Source organism: Ursus arctos, unplaced genomic scaffold (assembly GCF_023065955.2).
Source record: "Ursus arctos isolate Adak ecotype North America unplaced genomic scaffold, UrsArc2.0 scaffold_10, whole genome shotgun sequence".
Classification (NCBI taxonomy): Eukaryota; Metazoa; Chordata; class Mammalia; order Carnivora; family Ursidae; genus Ursus; species Ursus arctos.
The window spans coordinates 68,667,344-68,689,716 of NW_026622764.1; the positions used below are offsets into that span (position 1 = coordinate 68,667,344).

At 36.8% G+C, this 22,373-nt stretch overlaps 1 protein-coding gene across 7 annotated transcripts in view; it reads left to right on the top strand.

Annotated features, from left to right (window-relative positions):
- KATNAL1 (katanin catalytic subunit A1 like 1) overlaps positions 1-22,373 on the top strand; it is a 115,014-nt gene that overhangs the window by 28,001 nt on the left and 64,640 nt on the right. For all 7 annotated transcript variants that reach the window (XR_008958337.1, XM_048215561.2, XM_048215562.2 and 4 more), the window contains 3 exons: positions 11,821-11,989; positions 18,498-18,625; positions 19,217-19,322. Coding sequence is in view for 6 of the 7 variants with exons in the window: in XM_048215561.2 (XP_048071518.1) it covers positions 11,821-11,989; positions 18,498-18,625; positions 19,217-19,322 (403 nt within the window). In the remaining variant the exon portion in view is untranslated. The remainder of the gene's footprint in view (positions 1-11,820; positions 11,990-18,497; positions 18,626-19,216; positions 19,323-22,373) is intronic.

Consider the following 22,373-nt stretch of genomic DNA (forward strand, 5'->3'; position numbering starts at 1 on the left):
AGGAGAGATTGGGGTTAGTGTTAGTAATTTAGGAATCATCAGCAAGTAAGGAATTTTAAGATGGAAAGTTTAATGTCTTTATATGGTGGAATAGGTTATTTGTCTAATATGATTGGCAGGTTGAGAATATACTCATTTAAAAAAAAACGTTCTAGAGTCCTATTCTCTTCCAAAATTCTGTTTCTGGAGGATGGAGTGGGCTTTCTTTTTTAGATTGTGGGTAGAATACAGCTAACATTGTTAATTAATCACGATAACTGACATTTATTGAGTTCCTAACTGTGAATCAGGTACTGTGCTAACAAACTCTTCACATGCTTTATTTCTTAATTCTCACAACCATCCTCTAAAATAGATCCTATTATTATCATCTCTATTTTTTTTTAGAGAAGAAATTGAGGTTTCATGATCCTATTAAGCAACTTTATCTAATTCTGCATGTAGGTAAAGTAAGATAAGGATTTGAAAATTGTATTGGATTTAGCAACGTGGAGTTCATTGGTGGTTGTGATGAATAGTTTTCTGGAATGGTAGTGAATAATGGAGTGGGTTCAGAGAATGGAAAGAGAGGAATTGAAAACAATGAGTATGTGTAGTACTTTCAGTGAGTCTTGCTGACAAGGGGAGCAGAGAAATTGAGTGGTAGTTGGGGAAGACACAGAGTCAAGACTTGTTTTAGAGAGGAGAGAACCGGCAGGATGTTTGTAGGCTGGCGAGCATACTGCAGGGGAAGGGGAAAACCGTTGATGTCAGGGATGGAGGGGACGACATCAGGGGCGATGTGCTGGAGTGACAAGGGGAGATGGGGTCTAGTGTACAAGTTCAGGTGATTCAGAGTAACTGGAGGGAAGACCTGTTGTTACATAGGGTATGGATGTAGAGAAGTGGGTGGATACAGAGGAGAGCATTTGTAGAAGTTCTCTTCTGGTTATTTCAACGAGGGGGGGGAAAAGCAAGCAAGGTCATTTAAGAGTGAGGATAGAGGGAGCAGATGTTTTCCAGGGTCTAAATTCTGATCAAATTATCCTAAGAGTGAGAAGTCACTTCTTTTGGCTATTTTATATTATTTTTTTTCTTTTGTGTAAGTTTTCTCTAGGGAGCATTTGTCTTATTTTGTAGAACTCAGTCACTCATTTGAAGTTTTTGTTTTGGAATTCTAGATATTTATTACAATAAGTGCCTAAAAACTTGGTGTTTCTACCATTTTTTTTTTATGTTGCAGAAAAGACAACTGAAAGATAGAAATTTTAATTCATTAGAGATAAACTAAGGAGTGAGAACAAGATAGTGGTAAGTCAGAATGAAATCCTAACACTTTACTTTTAAATTTGGGGAAAAATCTTTGCCTCACTGCACTTGAGCTACTGTCAGTCCCCCTCTTTGCTCCTTTGGCAAATTACTGTCATGTGTACTGTACCTGTATCACCTTTCATGGCCATGCTTTCCGGAATAACTAGAGATCCTGGATCTCCATCGTTGTGGTATTGGGACTGAATTCTTGAAGATTACTTCCTAATTTAATAATGGAATGCCTATTCTCAAGACTTACTGTATTTAACTTATGTAACATTTGGCAATGTTTACCATCTTTTTCCTTGGAACTTTCTTCTTAGGGCTTCTGTGACATTACAGCATTCCTTTTTTCTTCCTCTTTTTCTTTTTTGATTGTTGCCTCTTCTCTTTCCATTATCGCTGACTCTTATTCGCTAGTCCCCATGCTTTTGCTCTTTCTATATTCAGTTCAGCTCAACATACCCAGAACCCGCTGTGTACTAGGCACTATAGATGCAAAAAATAGGAGGATGATTCCTCCCCTTCAGGAGCTCAGATTCTAGGAAAGCTGTTTTCTTTGCCAGGAGCTTGATAATTAGCCAGACTTTGAGGGTTCATCCTAACTTTGTCACTTAGTGTCTGTGAAGACAAGCTGTTCAGTCTTTTCCTCATTTTCCTCCTCTGTAAATTGGGGATCAATGCTACAGTTATCTCGTGGGTTTATTTTGAGAACCGCATGATTGAATACAAGTAAAGTGTAAAGAACGGCAAGGCACATAGGATGTGCTCAAAAAATATTTGTAGTTTTCATCGCCCATTCCCCTAGCCCTCACCCCAACCCCACTAGGCATTCAGATGACTAATGTCCTCACCTTATTTAGGTCTTTGTTCAGATGTCACCTAGAAATTCTTACCTGACCACCTTATTTATAATACTTATCCCCTTAGGGGGATGGGCAAAATGGAGAAAGGGAAGTTGGAGGTACAGGCTTCCATTTATATAGTGAATAAGTCATGAGGATGAAATGTAATAGCGCATAGGGAATATAGTCAGTGGTATTGTAATAGCTTTGTGTGGTGATAGGTGGAAGCTACACTTGTGAGCACAGCATAATGTAGAGAGATGTTGAATCACTGTGTGTTACGTGTGAAACTAATGTTATGTGTCAACTGTGCTCAAAAATTTAAAATATAATTTACCCCCTCACTTGTCATCACTCTGTCCCCTTACTCTGCTCTATTTTTCTTCATAGTACTTACTGCTACCTGATATTATAGTCTGTGTTTATTGTTTATCCTTACTACGTTGCAAGCTCAGTAAGGTCAGGGCCTTTGACTTTTTACTGCTGTACCCTCAACAGCAAGAATAGTGCTCAGCACAGTGTAGGCATTCAATAAGTATTTGTTGAATGAATGAGTGAATAAAATACTTATTTAGGTTTATTCATGTGTTTACTAAGTGTTTTGTTCACCATTCCTTGCATTTCACTCTTTCTAGATTCCATTTCTTCTTTGCTGGAGTATATCCTTTAGTAGTTCTTACACACATCTCTCTTAGTGGTAAACCCTCAATTTTTGTTTCAAAATATCATTTTCCTGTCACTTTTAAATGATAGTTTAGTATAGAACACCAGATTGGCAGTTATTTATTCTCTCTCTTTTGAAAGTGACATCAATAGTAGTTTTATTTTTATCTTCTGGCTTATATCATCAGTCTAACTATAGATAGATAACTTATCTTTTCTCTCCCATTGTTTTCCTGATTTTGTTTTTGTCTTTGGTGTTAAACAGTTTCGTGATGACTTATCTAAGTGTGAATTTATTTTTACTTATACTACTTCAGACTTGCGTTTCTTTTGTTTCAAATTCTTCATGCTTTTAAAAAACATCTTAAACATTCATTTTATATTCTATAACTGGTAGTTCTATTATCCGAAGTTATTGGGAGTTTTATCTTTTTTTTTTTTTTTTTTTAATTTCTAATGGCTCTTGTTTGTGGTAAAGTTGAGTGTCTCTTCAAGGGTTTAGTCATTCTAAGGTATTGCTAAGGGGATGTCATTCCTGAGAGGTTCTGTGTTTGCTTCAGCCAGGTGCCCTGGATGTCACCTGCCCAGGACCACTTTTAGGTACATTTCTTTGCCTAAGGTAGTATAAAACTGAATCTCAGATCACGTGACAGCAGGCCCTTAGTTACTGTTTCTAGGGGAGACATTGGCCTCACTCCACAAATAATGGAACATAGGCCCAGATAAACAGATGTACTTGTTCTCCCACATATGTGTTTTAAATTCACCCCTTTCACTGAGGTTGTAGTCCTTTGACAGTGCTGGCTGTATGTGATAGTCTTGGTTCCAGCTTCTTTGATTGGTGTGGGCCTAAGGCCTTGTCTCAGGTCTTCCTGTGTGGTCATTAAACTTTAGGCCCTTAAGTGTGTGAGGCCTGGAAACTCTAAAGGACTGCCATGCCATCAACTTTCTTTTATTTATTTTTTGGCCTTTAGGCATTTCTCTTACCCTCTAGTAAGCTCCCCTATGTTTATAGAAGGGTATTTGTTACATTTTATCCAGAATTCCTACTTTAAAAAAATATATATATTTCTATTATTGTAAGTTCTTGAAGGTCTTATCCTACAGTTGGTTGGCTTTGAGGACTCTTGTTTCTAGTTTAGTGAGGAACTCCTCAGCAAGGCTTTAGTCGTAGGATTTATGTGCGGACAGAAATGGATGTCCAGTGTAATTCTTAAAATATGGATATGTTTTTAGCTAAATTTTAAGCCTCTTGGATGCAGGGGCCATCTCGTTTGTTTTTTGGCCTTCTCATTTGTTTTTTGTGTCTGCAGGTTTTCAGAATAAGAATAATCTTAGGACTTGACTGCACACTAGACAAAGAACTGTGAGATATCTAAAGTTCAACTGTTATTATTTTAGCATTTGTAGAAGTTGTGTAGCCTTTATACCCTGTAAGAATGCCATTGTCCATTCTAGTTTTAAGGTCTTGAGAGTTAGGCAGAAAATAAATATTTTAAGGTTTTCAAGTTTAAAAGTCTTTAGGGTTACATGGAAAACACAGGCTTGTGTATCTTTAGATAAAGAAGAGCAAGTTACAATCAAGTAATTAACCTTCCCGAGAGTGGTGGAATTCTACCATTAGGCTAATGAATCAGTAATGTTATCATCCCCTCTCCCCCACCTTTGAAGAGATAGAATGACAGGCTAGCAACTTTAAATAAGGATTAGTGTATCCCATCTAAATTGCTGACAAAATTTCATTACCCTCCTAGCTCTCTGGTTGTGGATAATATAAAAATGTTAAGAAGGCAACCCCCATGGTATTAAATAGGATTGTGTAATATTTGGTGTGAGAACGTCAGTAGCTCCAGATCTCATACCAGCTGAAATTTCTGGTTAAATGTTACCTTGGTTAACTTGGATGATAATTGTCTTCTGTAGTGGCTAAGCATCTTTCAACTCTAGGAAGATATAGAATTAATAATAGAAATGTCTAAGAGAATCAAAGCTGCAATAATATTTTTCTGTTAAGGGATATGTGTATATTTGTTATGGTTAGTGAGGGTGATAAGCATGCAGTTCCAACTTAAAATGTATTTTGGAATAATAGAAATATAATAATAATAGGAGATATAATAATAGGAGAGGTTTAGGCTTATCTTAAGTCTAATTTACTAGGTTTATAAAAATAATTTATGTGTAAATTATTATGCTTTATTGAGTAAGGCAGTTGAGGAACTAAGAAGGAAATAAAATATATTACATTTATAAATGTAGGTAAAAAATTTTGGTGGCATTTAATTAACCAGGTATGAAATGGGACAAAACATGCAAAAGCATCTTTAAAATGACTTCTAAAATCTGCCACCCTTGTGCATAGGAAAAGATTTATAAGCTGAATCTAAAAGCTTTAAGGAATAACTGAATTTTTGCATTTTTTTTAACTTTAATAAGTTGAGTATTTTAAAAATCAAAGTAAGCTTCTGAAGAGTACAAAAATTACCCTTGTGGATACAAAACAGTATATCAGCATGACCTATATAGTATTCAATGTATTTCTGGATGTGATTGATTTGTTTGTTAGATAATGAAGGAAGACTTAATATGGCCTTTCATATTGTATAGCATACTGTCTTACATTCATTAAGGTTTCAGATATTTATTGAAAAAATTAATATTTTGAACAGATTCCTGAATATATCATAATAAAACATTCATTTTTAATCTGATAGCAAACAACTAAAATTTCTGAAGTTTTTTTTTGGAACTGGAACTTATCATTAAAGGTTAACTTTTGTGAAGTCACTTGATTTACACAGAAGATGTCACTGCAATTCAGTAGGGAAAGTGACAAGAAAAGTCTTGTCACTAAATGCTTCTGGATTAATTGAATATTTATTGGGAGGGAATCTTGACCCCTCCTACCTCACACCGTATAGAAAAATTAATTTAAAATAGATCATTACCTAAAATGCAAAAGGTAGTAAGAATACGCTTCAGAAGAAAACAAGGAAAGGATATTATCATGTTCTTGGGGTTGCAAAGATTTATTAAACTTGTCACTAAAGTATTAAAGACAAAAGACTGATAAATCAGAATTCTAAAACTATGAACTTCTCTTCATGAGGGGACACACCATTAAGAGTGTGAAAAGTCAAGTCATATACTGGGAGAAGATATTTGCAATGCATATATCTGACAAAGGACTTGTATCTAGAATATATAAAGAATGACAGTCAATAAGAAAAAGACAGACAACTGATTGAAAAAAAAAGTGGACTAAGGACTGGAATAACTAGTTACTCTGCAAAAGACCATGTTTACGTGGCCAATAAGTGTATTGTTGAAAAGATGCCCAACATCCATAGTCATTCAGGAAAGGTAAAGTAAAGCCACAATGAGATACCATTATACCCCCACCAGAATGGCTAGGATGGAGCAACTGGACTCTCATACATTGTAGATGCGAGTGTAGAATGGCATCACCACTTTGGAAAACTGTTTGGCTATATTTACTAAAGCTAATCTTACGTATACCTTATGATCCAGCAATTCTATTCCTGGGTACGTACTCCAAAGAAATTATGTTTACCATGAACATAATCCCCATATTCATAGAAGCTTTATTTTTTTTTTTTTTAAAGATTTTATTTATTTATTTGACAGAGAGACAGCCAGCGAGAGAGGGAACACAAGCAGGGGGAGTGGGAGAGGAAGAAGCAGGCTCCCAGCAGAGCAGGGAGCCCGATGTGGGGCTCGATCCCAGAACCCTGGGATCACACCCTGAGCCGAAGGCAGATGCTTAACGACTTAGCCACCCAGGTGCCCCCATAGAAGCTTTAATAATAACCTCAAATGGAAAACAGCTTAAGTGCTCATCAGCAATAGAAAAGTTGTAATTATAGTTACACAATAGAATACTACACAACATCGAAGAAAGATAAACTCATGCTACATGCAGGAACATGGATGGATTTCATAGGTAATGTTGAAAGAAAGAAACCAAGTGCAAAGTATGGACTGTAGGATTCCATTTCTCTGAAACTGAAATAGGCAAGCCTAATCTATGATAATAAGGTCAGAATAGTGCTGACCTTACCGGTTGATACTAACTAAGAGAAACCATAAAAAAGCTTTCTGGGATATTGGGAAATGTTCTATGTCTTCATCTACAGGTGCTTATGTGCTTTAAAATTTGTTGAGTTGTGTAATATATGTACATTTTACTGAACATATGTTATAACAATGAAAAATAGAGTCACAAATTTTATGAAGTATTATCATCTCCACCTACAGAGGAGGAACGTGAGGCTTATAGATGTTAAGTGATAGGCTTATATAATCAGTGATTGTTGGACCTGGGAGTAAAAAGGCACCCGGGTTTTCGGATTCTAAGTCTGATGCTGACTTCAGATCACCATGCTGTTTCTCTGTGAAGGTAGTAATAGTGTTTGCAGTGTTTTTATGTCAATATAACATCCAGCACAGTTCCTATACTTATTAGGTAAATAAGAACTTCACTGATTTGAAAAAATAGCAGTCATGTATTTGATGAGAGTGGACATTAAAATTCTCCATCATTGGGGCGCCTGGGTGGCTCAGTCGTTAAGCATCTGCCTTCGGCTCAGGGCGTGATCCCAGTGTTCTGGGATCGAGCCCTGCATCGGGCTCCTCCACTGGGAGCCTGCTTATTCCTCTCCCATTCCCCCTGCTTGTGTTCCGTCTCTCGCTGCCTGTCTCTCTCTATCAAATAAATAAATAAATAAAATCTTTAAAAAAAATTCTCAATCATTAATGTTTAACATCAAATCATAGGTCCTCTCATTTCTATTTAACCTTTGTTTTTTTGTCTCCTGATTTCTTAACAAGTTAATTTCTCTTGGACTCAAAAGTCTCATAAATTAACTCCAAGTTCTCATAGCAAAAGTATCATTGTGAACTACTTGGAACTTATGTTTCTTATCTTTTTATTAGATAAGAGATGTTTCCCTGTTTATTTAATTCTGGAGTTATAGGTTATACATAAATATAATGGCAAAATAAGATTATTTTTCTTTCTTTTCCAGAAGTTAACTTTAAGCCATCTGGCTTATGTTCTTGGGCATATCTAGGACCTGTTCTGAATTACTTACTCTTTACCAGAATTCTAACAATTATGAACAAAAAAAATTAGAATAATTAAGCAGAATGCTAGAAGAGATAGAGCTCAATAGATAGGAATCTTAAGAAGGAGCCTGTATAACAATTGGAGAAACTTGCGTTAGTGTCTTACACCCTATTTCTTAATATGGTGTGGAGTGAAGGGCCTCTTTGAAAGAGGTCTTTTTCCCTTTGACTTCTGGAACCACAAAAGAGTGGTGCTATAATACAGACAGTTCTCTCTCTGTTGCCTGATGTTTTATGGAGGTTTGCCAGGCAGTAATCTAGTAGGTCAGCTAAGGATGTGAACTCTGAGCCCATGTCACTAGGACATGTGTATTTCTGGAACATGACAAAAACTTTGTAGCAACTCTATAATTTCACTTTTTAGATGCTCAGATCTTTTACTTAGTGTTGTTGCAGTATAATCACATTTAAAGTTTTATTAACTACTGAGTAGATAATGTGAATAATTAAAATTTATGTAAGGTATAAGGAGTCCCATTACAATAGCTTCTATGTACCCACCAAGGAGTTTAAGTTAAAGAACTGTACAATTACTCTGGAGACCCCGTATGAGCTCCTTTGCATCTTATTTCCCTCCCTCTCCCCTTTCAGAGTAAGACACTGTCCTGAACTTGGGATTTATTATTTCCTTGCCTCTCTTTACTTTTAGTACATATATTTGTGTCCCCAAACAATATCCTATGTTGCTTACTGTATGTGTCCTTTGAAATTACTTTTTCAGTCAACATAAGGGTCCTGAGATTCATCTGTTGTTGTTGCACGTGGTTACAATTCATGTTCACGTGTATATTGTATCCGTTATGTGAATATATAATAATTTATGTATCTGTTCTGATACTGGACATTGGGTTGTTTTCAGGTGTTTGCTCTTACAAGCAGTGCTGATAACATTTACATATAATATGTACATATAATATGTAATATATATTACATATAATGTTACGTATAACATTTACAAATAATAATAAAGTTAGTATGGTTTAGAATGAGGAAATCCTGGGTTTTGGAGGAAATTAGGCTTATTTGCAGATGATAGAAAAAGGCCTATTCCTTCCCATTCCTAGAGGGAAATACAGGAGAACTGAGCACAGCGTAGACCACCCAGTCTTTGATCTGCGGGTCTACCAGCTGTTCTCTCCATTTGGAATACTGTCAGCTAGTACAGTGTTGTCTTCTCTTTGACCAGTAGGGCAGAGGTTGATGATGCTGTGTAACCCTACTGACGTCTCTCTTTCAAAAGAGGCTAGTAAAAGAAGCCTTGAGACTTATTTTTTACCCAGCCTGGAAGCTGTCGCCGAGTCCTTAAATTGAAGCATGACATTGTGCAGTGACGCGCGAATGGAGGAAGTGCAGAGCAGAATCAAGGATGTCCTTTGGGAAGTTGACAGAGTCGGTTACAAATGTAGTGTCAACTTGCAGTGAGATGGAACTGAAGACTCACAGAGCACAGGCACACTTTCTGTGAGATGTGCGACTTGCCACAAGGCACAGCTGGCTCCCTGAACAGTTTCATTCAGACCGTTTATGAGCCTATCAGAATATTGAGTGGCAGGACAAGGTCAGCAGCGGCAAACGCTTGGAATGCCGCCTGTGGAAGAGCTTTGAAATAATTCTTCTCCCAGCACAGCTTTTCCTGAGCTGGATGCATGTGCAAAATGGGCTACAGCAGGACTCCGAAGCAACTGTTAAACAGCAAGCCGAGGCGGGGAAAGCACAAGCTGAGGAGGCAGAAGTGTTTCAGGGTTCTCTACCATTCAGCCCTAAGCAGTGAGGCCTAGCGGGCAAGGCGAGCAGCTGAGAGCAGCCTGGCATGCAGCTGGAAGGGACGGGCTTGCTGTTGGGGAGCAAAAGCTTCAGGCCGGCTGTGTGTCTAAAAAGCAGGCCCATAAACAATGGCGGACTATTTGAATAGCAGGCGCAGCTGCTCACAGAAGGGCAAACTTGACGTGGGTTCTGTGTGGAGGAGATTGTTGCTCTCATTTTATTGTCTTCGGCCTTGCCCGTGGGTCTGATGCAGGAAAGACATTTATGCATGCACAAATCTATAAAAATAAAAGTCAAGTTCTGCTCTACTGCGTTCTGCTCCTTCATCAAAATAGAACAAAAGTTCAGTCAGAAAACAGTGGTTGCAATGAAATAGTAGGAATAGAGCATGTAACATTTTTAGTTCTTTTTAATCACTCTCATCACATTTTTATTTTATTGGCAGATGCTTAAGAGATTAATCATGCACTAGAACTAATACCACAGTAATATCTTTATATTTGAAAATGCCTTGTAGCCATTGTTCTATATGCAATTTTCCAGTTCCTTTTCTGTGATTTCTTTCACAAGATTGCTTATTCATCTTTGTCTCCTCCCAGGGCCTAGCAAACTAGTGGCCGCCATATACCTCCTAATAGGTGGTCCATAAATACTTGTTTAGGTGGGCTGATCTCCCCGGATTCCAATGACAGCATGTAATAACCCAATAGACAGACATCCAATTTTCACCGATTTCCCTCATCCTTAGCAGTTTCATGCAGTGGTCTAATTCCAACAGTCTGATCATGCTCTGTTAGACCTGCTGTATGTCAACAGTCTTTTACCTTTGTTGCCTCGAGTTTGCATCCTTCCTGGCTTTTCATCTTATTTTCCTGTTTTGCTGGATTCCAAGTTATATACATGTGTCACTTCTGATCAGTATCAGGAAGAGAGACTCCATGATGAGTTAGATCAAGTAAAAGCATGAAGTTGGAAAGGGATAATAATAGGTATGGCATACGGGTAAAAAAAGGACTACGCATATGGGATCTGAAGGGCTACAAATATAAAGGCAGAATGGTAGAGAGAGAAAAGATAGGAAAACAGAGGCAGAGATAGTTCAAGGAAGAAGAACTAAGATTAGGCACAGAGCCGATAGTGTCCCCCCAACACCCAAAGAGAGACCTGAAATACTGTGCTAAGAAACCTCAGAATTTTGCTATTGACATGTTTCTTGTTACATGAAATAAAATGTGCCACTTTGTGTGCATTGTTACATTTATATGTTTATCAAAACTTTTTAAAATTTAGCATACAACATTATATTAGTTTCAGGTATACAGTGTGATGGTTCAGTATTTTTATATATTTGTGAAATGACCACCACAAGTCTAGTTAACATCCTTCACCATACATAGTCATCAGAGTTCTTAATTCACATGTGGGGGCCTATGTAATTTGAATGATCCTGTGATTTTTTTTTTGACATCGTCAAAGCATGAATAACATTTTCATACATAAATTAATTTGTATGTAAAAAGATGTCATTGTTTATGCTACTGTTTACCATTTGATGACTGAAATGTTGGATTTTCCAGTATGGAAGCAGAGGAAATCATTATGATTGTCAATAAATTAATAAACTATGCAAATAGACATATTTTGAATTCCTATCCTTTCAGCTTTTAATGGTTTTGTAAAAATTGAAGTGTAATTGACATTTAATAAATGCTTTTTTTTTTTAAGTTACTTAGTTTTGGCTTAGGACAGTAATGAATAGAGTAATTGGCTTTCCATTACACTATTTTATTAGATGGAAATAGTCTGTATTGCCCTCTATTGGTGATTAATCGTTATTTTTGACAAAATAATTGCTGTTATACATATTTATATGTGTTTAAAAATTGTGTCAACTGGTGTATTTTACAGAAAAGCACTTTTCTTTTCTTTTTCTTTTTTTTTTTTTTTAAAGGAAAGCACTTTTAAAAATTGACCTAATAGTTGTAACCAGGAATTGGCAAAAGGGGGACAACTGAGATTTGGGGCTTCTTGATTTCATAGTTTTATTGACCAAAGTAGTTTGAAATAATTTTGCCTTTGATTAATTTTCGTTTTAATTTTTTCTTGTCAGAGCTCCACCTCAGATAAGGCGTCCCAATCGAGAAGTAAGACCTCTGAGAAAAGAAATGCCAGGAGTAGGAGCCCGGGGACCTGTAGGCCGAGCACACCCTATATCCAAGAGTGAAAAACCCTCTACAAGTAGAGACAAGGATTATAGAGCAAGAGGAAGAGATGATAAGGCAAGACTCTCTTTATAACTCATTCCCTTGAAGCCCATGACTTTTGGTGCATATTATAATTTTTTTTGGCTTTTCAGGGTGCCCCGGTTTTGACATGGAAAAGATTTTTTAAAAATCTGATTCAAAAACCTAAGCAGTCTTTGCATTTTGAAGGCCATTCTGCAGTGCTAATAACCTCACAAGTATATTTAAAAAAACGCACACACAGATCTTTAGTAAAATGGATCTTGGAAAAAATATTCAAAATAAAGTTTTAAAACTTAAAATATATTTTAACAAGTATTCTAAATTAAAATGAACAATAAATGAAAACCGTTGTAGGGAAAAGACTTATAAAGATATAGATTTTTTTCCTCTTAATGAGAGAATTTTCCTTGGTCGGGGTTCACTATGTATATTTACTTTATCTGGGAAATTGATGGGTAAATGAACATAGTACTGGGTGGAAATTCTGTAATGCCCTTAAAATGGATTTTAGATAATCTTACAGAGAAGGGAGCCAGCCAGGATTATCCAGCCCATCTTTTAGCCTTAATTTCAGTGAAAAGACAAAATTAGATTTTTAGTGATAGCATTTCCTGTTTCCATTGTAACATCATACATGAATGATGACTATTATTGAATTGCCACCAAGAAGTTTTAAGTTTTCCTAGCTAGAGGTTCAGGGTATGTCCTCATGTTGATGCCATGAATTTATAATGAAAATATAACTTATCACTAATAGCAAGTTGTTATCCTTTAAAATTCGATGCTATGTTTGAATATTTTTACCATGTATAATTTCAGTCAGATCAGGACTCTGCACAGGCCACCTTCCCAGGCCTTGTGCATATTTGATCTGTGGTAAAATAAAACTGGTGTTTTTTGAGTGTTTCTATTCATGAGATAGATTCAAAGATAGATTCTAGTTATTTTTTATAATTTGTCAGAGCTATTATTACCAAAAACAGTAAGTGATTCCATTTTTGATACTTGTTGGGATTTGTGAGGGGGCACTAATTAATGAATGAATTAATCATTCCTGCTGGTGAAATTGAACTGCTTTTCCACCATTATCAAAAACCATCTGAATAGATACTTAAAAATCTCTGTCTTATGTGTTATCTTTGTTTCTTCCCTTGTTCTTCATTTTTGTCAATTAACCTTGGTTTGCATTTTAGAGCATGAAGTAGGGCATGAAGTTCAACCCTCACTCTGCTAGTAATTTTTAGGTAAACTTTTAGAACCAGGTGGGGAACTTTTAGTCTTTACCTCAATTTCCCGTACCACAAGAGAATAATCTTGCTCATGGTTTATTGGATGCTTCCCTGCTAGGCGTCATTCAGAGTGATTAGGCAGTAATTCAGGGAGCAATCCCATGAAGTAGGTGGTCATCTTATAAATGAAGAAACCGAGGTAGAGAGCTGAAGTACCTAGTCCAAGGTCAGAGAGGAAGGAATGGAGCTTGGAATGGAATTTGTGAAGTCACAGATCTTTTTCTTCTTTATTTTAGGATTTTTTCGTATTATGTAGTTATCCCTACCAAACTAGATTAAAAATATGGATTGGATTTGAAAGGAGTCCCAGAACAATTAAATAAACGTTGATTTTTAAATGTGATTCGTAAGCAGAGAACAAAGCAATGAGGCAGCATTTGTTGAATGTCAAATTTTTCTGAAGATTGCAAATTGTCTCTTAAAAAGTTCCAAATAATTTTCTAAATCTTATTCTTTCATTGACATGTAAGTACTCAGAATGTCACTGGAAAGTAAGCCCTTTATTTAAAAAACACTCTACAGTTGTTTGAAGATAAAAGATGTTTTCTGAGTCACTTTGGACACAAAAGGGACAACAATTTAGAAAAACAAACTCATGCAAAGTTTATTAGAATTTGAAAAGTGTACTTGGTTGAGTTATGATTAACGTGAGCACTCAAATGCCCATTAGAATACTAGTGTCCTTAAAATTCACTGAAGGCTGTGATAGGGTTTGAGGAAGTTTAGGTGGAACTGATAGATACCCACGGCCTTTGAATGCTAATTGGAAAATGAGTACCTTGTATTGGAAGCCTCCTCAGAGATATAGTAGTCCCCAGTGTTGTTGGTTTTTAAAATTAGTTTTGTGCATTGCAACCAGCTTAAAAAAAAAAAAGAGAATAGAATAGAAAAGTCAGAATGCTTTAGTGATAGTAAGGACACTGTTATTTTGAAGAAAAATATTTAGTTCTATGAATCTATATAAAAAACTTAATCATATAATTATATATTAATATATAGTAGTCATTGCAAATGAATTTATTATTTTGTGTATTGGTAAATGTTCAATAACTAGTTTTCTGAAAAAAGTGTGTGTCTACGCGTTCATACATTATTATAAGTCTGACTGATAAAAAGGATGTATAGCACATAATTTACAAATAATTAAATACATAGTACTCTTTACTGTAAATTCCGTAGAGCCAATGGACTCTCACAGAATGCCTTCGCTGACTTTTGTTCGGCTCTTACATCTGTAGCCCAACCTATGGTTGAAATTAATTGAATAAAAATGTAGTTCTTACACGAGTGTTGGTTGGTATTTTTTTTCCATTACTGAGTAAGATGAAAGTAAAACAGTAGAAATGCATGTTGGTACTTCACTCATTCATCAATTATTTGAGCAGCTTTGATGAAGCAGTTAATAGTTTTCAAATACTGGAAAAATATTTCCTTAATTTTTGTGCTATTACAATGTAACAGCTGCAGAAATGGCATACTTTTAAGTTTCATCTGTATTATTAACATTTTCCCCATTGTTTTCTTAAGTCTAGACCATTTACAAAACAATAAATCAAGCCCTGTTTTGTGGCATCAGCTGATTTCTGTGATATAAATACTTCTGTGACCCATTTCAAGCTACCAGCGAGCTGTTGAGATGTCGCTGAGCTCAGAGTTGAGATGAGCTTGGACATCCCTGTGACTGTGGGCCAGTGGTTTTTTTTTTTTTTTTTTTTTTTTTTACTAATTAGCTAGTAATTCTGATGTTGGGAGCTCACAACCTAACAAGAGCAATGATCCCTTTGTTAGAGCTCATTGTTAGAAAATTGTTTTGCTGATCTGAAATTTGTATCTTTTGTTACTTTCTATTGGTCCTGGTTCTTTCTTTAGGAATAATATAGAGGAAATAGAAGTAAATAGGTAAGTTGGTCATGTGGCTCCATTAGTGTTTTCTTCTTCAGCTTAAATGTCTCTAGTGTCCCTGACCCTCCTCTGTATGATGTGGTTTTTGAATCCTTCGTTACCCTGGATATTCCTCTCTAGGTGCAATTCACTTGTCACTTGAAATGCAAGACCCAGAGCTAGTAACTGACTGTCTTTCACTTAATCTGCCAATGTGAGAAGACATGTAATAAAATGTAAAAACGATTATTTGTGCCTTAGGCCAACTTGTGTCATTAATTGACTTTAGATAATATTGGGTTAGTCACTAATTTTAGCCTCATTTTTTTCACGTGGAATGATTAGCCAATACTAATGAAAGATCATTAACAAACCTTTCCTTGATAAGGGTAATTTAGATGTTAGTAAAAAGATGCTAAAATATTTTCTTTAATGAGGAAAAAGGTCTGTCAGACTTCATGCTAAAAATCAAATTCTTGGTAATGTTGACCTTTGTCAATTAATGTGAAGATCTAAGCAAAGATTTCTAAGATGATTTCAGTGCTATTGCAGCTATTATTATTATTATTAGAAACTGTTCAGGTAATAATATCTTGGGTGAGGTTATCTTTATTACTTGAAAACGATGTCTCTTTTTAGGAATTCCAGTTAATCTAGGTCATTAACCGAAACCACACTTACTTATATTTAATATCCCTATTCCAGTTTATCTGAGTATTTGTTATGAAGGATAATGGTCACCCATTTTGTTGATTTCCCAATGTCACCAAATTATTTATTTTTAATTTATCTAAATTTGCTTTTAACAACCTCACCATTTTGACTTAGAAGAGTTCCTAGAATCTTTTTTGGACTACTTAATTTGTATTCAAATCTCATCTCTACCTTTGATAAACTTTGGATTGTAGGGCAAGTCATTTGACTGGCTTACACCTACATTTCCTTTTTTGTGAATTGAAAGGCTTGACCTTGAGTACCGTAATGCAGGCTTTTCTTTCCCTGTTTCTACTTCTCCCTTTACCCCATCCTTCATCCACACAGTAGGCAGAAGGATCATTTAAAAATATAAATCAGATCCTGTCATTCCCTATTTAACACATTTCAAAAATTTCCCAGTGCATTTAGAATAAAATCCAAACTCCTCCATGTGGCTTATATGGTCCTAGGTGAGCTGGCCTCTGCCTGTCTCTCTAATCTGTTTTATTTGTTCAGTACCTCTTAGTCACATGGAGCACTCAGTTTTTTTCATAGCATTTCATAGTTTATGATTAGGTGTGTTTTTGTTTTGTTTACTTGTTACTTGTTTCCCCTACAAGACTAGATGCTCAATGAGGGCAGATAGTATATTTTCATTCACTGATAAAACCTAATGCACAATGAAATGTATTAGACAGATGCTCACATAATTATTCTTAAATCCTCTGATTCTTACTACTGTGAGATAAGTGTACAGCTTTTTCTTTCCCTTGGCAGTGTTTATCATGTCTTCCCCACCACTTTGGCATTCATATTAAAATGGATGTCTACTTACATTTTTTAATAATTTTTTAGTAAGTCTCAAATTACAGTGCCATAGCATGTCATGTTAAGTCCCAGATATATTGGTTTCTGTTGCATTCTTTAGTTGATTTATTTCTAGAATTTTTAAAATGATTACAGAGAATTTCCAGTGATTTGTTTGAATGTGACTTTGTAGCCTTGTCCTACCTGTATTATAAAGCGTGATTCCAGGCTGAGCTTATTTTAAATTTGTAGATATTATGTTTGTTGTGTTAGGTATGCCAGAAATGTACTCTTTTTCATAGTGTCAATATTTGTATCTATCATCTGAGATACAAGAATCTTTCTGAAAATTTAGCTTAATATTGTCACTGTGCTACCCAGAAACAGTAAATTATTCATTTTTTGGGTCAGGTCACCAAGAGTGCTGTTTGGTCATCTACCTAGTGGCTTAATGAACTCAAGCATTTGCCCAAGGGGAGCCATTTAGTCCCCTGTCAGCACTTATGATCAAGCCTATGGTTAATCTCAGATGAAGTGTGGTAGGAGAGGTTCTTCTGTTCTCTCTTCAGATTTAAGCTTAGGAAATTCACCCATTTTTCTGACTACTTTTCCTTTCCTTTTTTTTTTTTTTAAAGATTTTATTTATTTATGTGACAGAGAGACAGCCAGCGAGAGAGGGAACACAAGCAGGGGGAGTGGGAGAGGAAGAAGCAGGCTCATAGCGGAGGAGCCTGATGTGGGGCTCGATCCCATAATGCCGGGATCACGCCCTGAGCCGAAGGCAGACGCTTAACGACTGCGCTACCCAGGCGTCCCTTTCCTTTCATTTTTGTATTAGACAGTAACTGTGGGGCTGAAGCTCTAGGGAGGTATTTGGCTCTGTCCCCTGAAGTAGTTCCAGTGGTTGAACTATCTCAAGCAACTGAGCGCATTTCATTTAAAGCTCTTCAAAGCTGAGTAAATCTTGGCAGAACCCCATAGAAACCAGAGCATGTAATTCTTTTTTAAAGCCACCATATTATTAAATAAAGAATTTGGGGTAAAGTATATTGCTTTAGTGGTCTTAATAATACTATTTAAAAAGGTCCTTTTACCATTATCATTACAGTGACTTTGTGATGTGGTCCAAGGACTTTACTGGGAAGAAACCCTGAATCCTGGGAGGTGCTTAGAGTAAGAGGGAAAAGGCTATGCAAAATGCAGTTCAGAGTCCCAAGGCTTTCCTCATCTGCAACCTCTTTCTTGGCTTTGGAGGATTCATAGTTTGTAAAGCTCTTAAGCTTTAAGCAACTCAGGCATGAGATGGTCTGATGTTGTGCAAAGGGCAGAGGTTCGGGGAGTCAGGAAGAGCTGCATTAAAATCTCTACTCTGACATTTAATAGTTATGAACTTGATTAAGGTACTTCACCTGAGTCCCAGTTCCTTATTTGTAAAAATAAGGATAATGATACATACCTTGTTGTGAGTATTAAGTGAGATAATGTATGTGAGATTTATTGTCATATAGTAGGTTCTCAGTAAATTAATGTTGTTTCTTCCTCTGCATTAATATTCTGTATATTGTTTGGTGGTGGTGGAAATTCCCCACATCCACAAATTCAGAAGTATCTAGCAAGGATCATTTTAGACTTACTTGAAACTGTACCCCCAAGGATGTAAATGTGCAGAAGTGTGTAATAAAGTTAGCCAATTCATCTGTTTCTGATGAAATAAACACAGGAGGATGGCGTTTGGGTAATCAGAAAACATTATCTGAAAATAATGAAAAATTACTTTAAAATGATTACATTATAATATTTTGAAAGCTCAGTGATGTTAATTAAAGTATCTTTTTATTGACCAGTACTTTTTTTATACCTGTCTCCAGGGAAGGAAGAATATGCAAGATGGTGCAAGCGATGGTGAAATTCCTAAATTTGATGGTGCCGGGTATGATAAGGATCTGGTGGAAGCGCTTGAGAGAGACATTGTATCCAGGAATCCCAGCATTCATTGGTAAGTCTTTTAAGTTCTTGAATTAAAGCAGCAGAGAAAACAAGTTATTGGTTGGCCTGGTGTCAATCTTTTCTTATTATCCATGACTATGACTTCATCCGTAATAAATGCATGTGTAGAATTGACAGGACAGTTCTTTCCAAATCTAACCAAGACATTTTACATGTTAAGTTGTTGTTGACATAACTGACAAAGGTTGTTAATTGAATAACATGTTCTAATTAGGGATGCCTGGGTGGCTCAGTCAGTTAAGCATCTGCGTTCAGCTTAGGTCATGATCCTGGGGTCCTGGGATCCAGTTGCACATCAGGCTCCTTGCTCAGTGGGGAGCCTGCTTCTCCTTCTGTCTGCTCTGCCTGCCGCTCTCCCTGCTTGTGCCCTCTCTCTGACAAATAATAAGTAAATAAAATCTTTTAAAAAAAAGTCCTAATTAATAACGGCAGTATGTTTTCATTGATCATTTTATGCAGTATTAATTAAAGTAGTATTCTTAATATAATAATTTCATAAATAAAAAATTTTAAAAATTAGTATTGACCATAAGTCAAAGGTATCCATGAATAAACATGAAACTTTGCTGCTTTTGCAAAGGGATGACATAGCGGATCTGGAAGAAGCTAAGAAGTTGCTAAGGGAAGCTGTTGTTCTTCCAATGTGGATGCCTGACTTTTTCAAAGGGATTAGAAGGCCATGGAAGGTGAGCATTTATTAAAATAAAATAGGTATAAAAATGATGTTTGCGTGATAATGAAGGACAGCATTGTGCTTTCTTTATGCGTTTATTAACCAGGTTAGTAAAAGTTGGAGGAGGTTTGTGTATACCCTAAATACCTGGATTTGAATTTGTAATTGAGGTATGTTGCCTCTCAGAGGAACAGAGCCTTGAAACTAGTCTTTAGTTAAATCACTCCCCTCAGGTTTGCTGGGCTAGGGATTAGCTTTAAGAATTTTCTAGTTGTCTGTTTCTGTAAATAAGTTAACAAACAAGTTAAGTAGTAGATAGTCTTAAAGAATAAGTATTTGATCAAATAAATACCTTTCTGAAAGTTGGTATATTTCTCACTAATTAATTGTTTTGATCACTTCATTTAGGCTTGGTATTATTCTCAGACATGCCTTCCACTTTAGAGTAAAAAGCCTGCTCAGGACTAGTTCCCAAGTCCGTTGTTTTTATTTTAGCATATTAAAACACCCTTCTAACAATGGCTGCCTGGAGCTTTTTGGTCTTAGTCATAGGCAAAGGTTTCCTTTAATCTGATCGGTAGAGTGAAATAAAACCATGATCTTACTTTGCCCTTCAGAATTAGCTGGGAAGATTCTCAGTATTCTTCCTCTTTTGACATGCCGGAAGGTAAAGAGGAGGAGAGATTGTATATTTACACAGATAGCTTGGGATACTCCTGGCATTTTGATTGTCTTCTACAACTTAAAAACTTTAATAGACTGGTGTAGATTTACCTAATTTTGGTAACATTACCATACATTCCCTCTTTATTATAACTTTTAAAACAATACTTAGAAAAAAGTCTTAAAATAGGTATTTAAGGGAGTTTTAAGACAGCAGGCATGGTAGGTATAGCCCATCTATCATGAGCACCTTGTAAGTCTTTACTGGGAAGGTGATTTGCACATGTAGAAAGATCACCTTGGCCAGCAGTGTGACGGATGGACTGGAGATGGGCATAGATAAATATAGATGAGGAATCTGACGAGGAGGCTGTTGTAATAGTCAAGCTGAACAAGGAGGACCTGAACAAAGGCATTTGTTATTTGGCTAGTCAAAAATGGGTGGATTTGTGAGAGGTGTTTAAAAGGTAAATGATAACATTCTGACTGTTTATAGGGAGAGGGACAAGTTGTATGACTCCCAGATTCCAGGCTTGAATTGAAGGAAAGTGCAATTATTTCTGACACCAGCAACCCCAAATTGGGCTAAACCTCACAGGTTGAAGGCACTTTTTTTTTTTTTTTTTAAAGGTTTTATTTATTTGACAGAGAGAGACAGCGAGAGAGGGAACACAAGCAAGGGGAGTGTGAGAGGGAGAAGCAGGCTTCCCGTCGAGCAGGGAGCCCGATGCAGGGCTTGATTCCAGGACCCTGGGATCGTGACCTGAGCCGAAGGCAGATGCTTAACGGCAGCCACCCAGGCACCCCTGAAGGCGCTTTTCCATGGGACTGTCCTCATGCCAAGTGCAAACTTGGGCATCCCCAGATCACCCTCACTTCTGGCCAGCTGACTATAAATTTGGGGGTTCTTACTACCCCCTTAGGTTTGGTAATTTTCTAGAATGACTCACAGAACTTAAGAATGCATTGTATTTACAATTACAGTTTTATCATAGCAAAAGGAGGCAAATCAGAACTAGCCAAAGGAAGAATGCATAGGGCAAGATCTGCAAGGATGCTGAAAGTGAAGCTTCTGTTGTTTTCTGCCCCATAGAATCGGGATGCTTTGCCCTCCTAGCACACGAATGTGTGACAATGTAGAGTATTGCCAACAGGGAAGCTCACTCAAGCTCCAGTCTCCAGGGTTTTTATTGGGGTTTCATTACATAGTTACGATTGATTGAATCATTGCCCATGTGTCTCAAGTCTCCAGTCTCCCTTCTTTCTCTAGGTCTAGTTGATATCATATGGCTCAAGGTCCCAGCCCTCTAATCCCAGGATTGGTGTTTCTGGCAAGGCCAGCCACCATCGTGAATCATCTCATTAGCATAAATTATACAGGGGCCCACCATGAGTCACCTTAGCATAAAATTTCACAGTTCAACTGAACAACAAAAACACTCCTGTCACTTTGAAAATTCCAAGGATTTATAGTCTACCTTCCAGGAACTGGGGAAAAAGACCAGCCAAATTCTTTATTATACAGGGCGCACACTGTGAACGGATACTGGAAATTGAGAAGATGAGCAGGTTTAAATGGAAACAAAATATGTTTAGGTAAATACTCAGCAAGTAATTGGAAATAGAGGTCTGGACCTTAGGATAAAGTTTGAACTTAAATTAAAATTGTAATAATATGGGTGTGGATGAGATTGTTCAAGGAGGTCTATAAAGGAAAAAGAGCAAGAAGCTTGGAATTGCTTTGAGAATGTGGAGAGCAGAGGAGGAGGAAAGGCACTAAAGAGAGTCATGAGTAGAAGGAGCGTCAGGAAAGAACAGCGTCCTAGAACTAACCTGGGGAGAACGCATTTCAGGAAGAAGGGAATGAACATCAGGTATCAGCACCATCAGAGGTCAGGGAGAAGGAAAGAAGATGTAAGTTGAAAAGTGACCATCGGATTAGTAAATTAGGTTGTTTTAGTGAATTAGTGGAGGCAGAAGTCAGATTGTAGCTCATAAAAAATAGTAAGCACGAGCCATTTCTTTAAGAAGGTTGGCTGAGAAGGGGGGCGCCTGGGTGGCACAGCGGTTGAGCGTCTGCCTTCAGCTCAGGGCGTGATCCCGGCATTATGGGATCGAGCCCCACATCGGGCTCCTCTGCTGTGAGCCTGCTTCTTCCTCTCCCACTCCCCCTGCTTGTGTTCCCTCTCTCGCTGGCTGTCTCTATCTCTGTCGAATAAATAAATAAAATCTTTAAAAAAAAAAAAAAAAAAAAAAAGAAGGTTGGCTGAGAAGGGAGGAAGTGCATTGTAGCTAGAGGATTTATAGGGTCAAGTGAAGAATTTTTTTTTTTTTTAAACAGGACAGATTTAAGTATGTTTATATACTGAGGGAAGGAGCCAATAGAGAAGCAGATACAAGA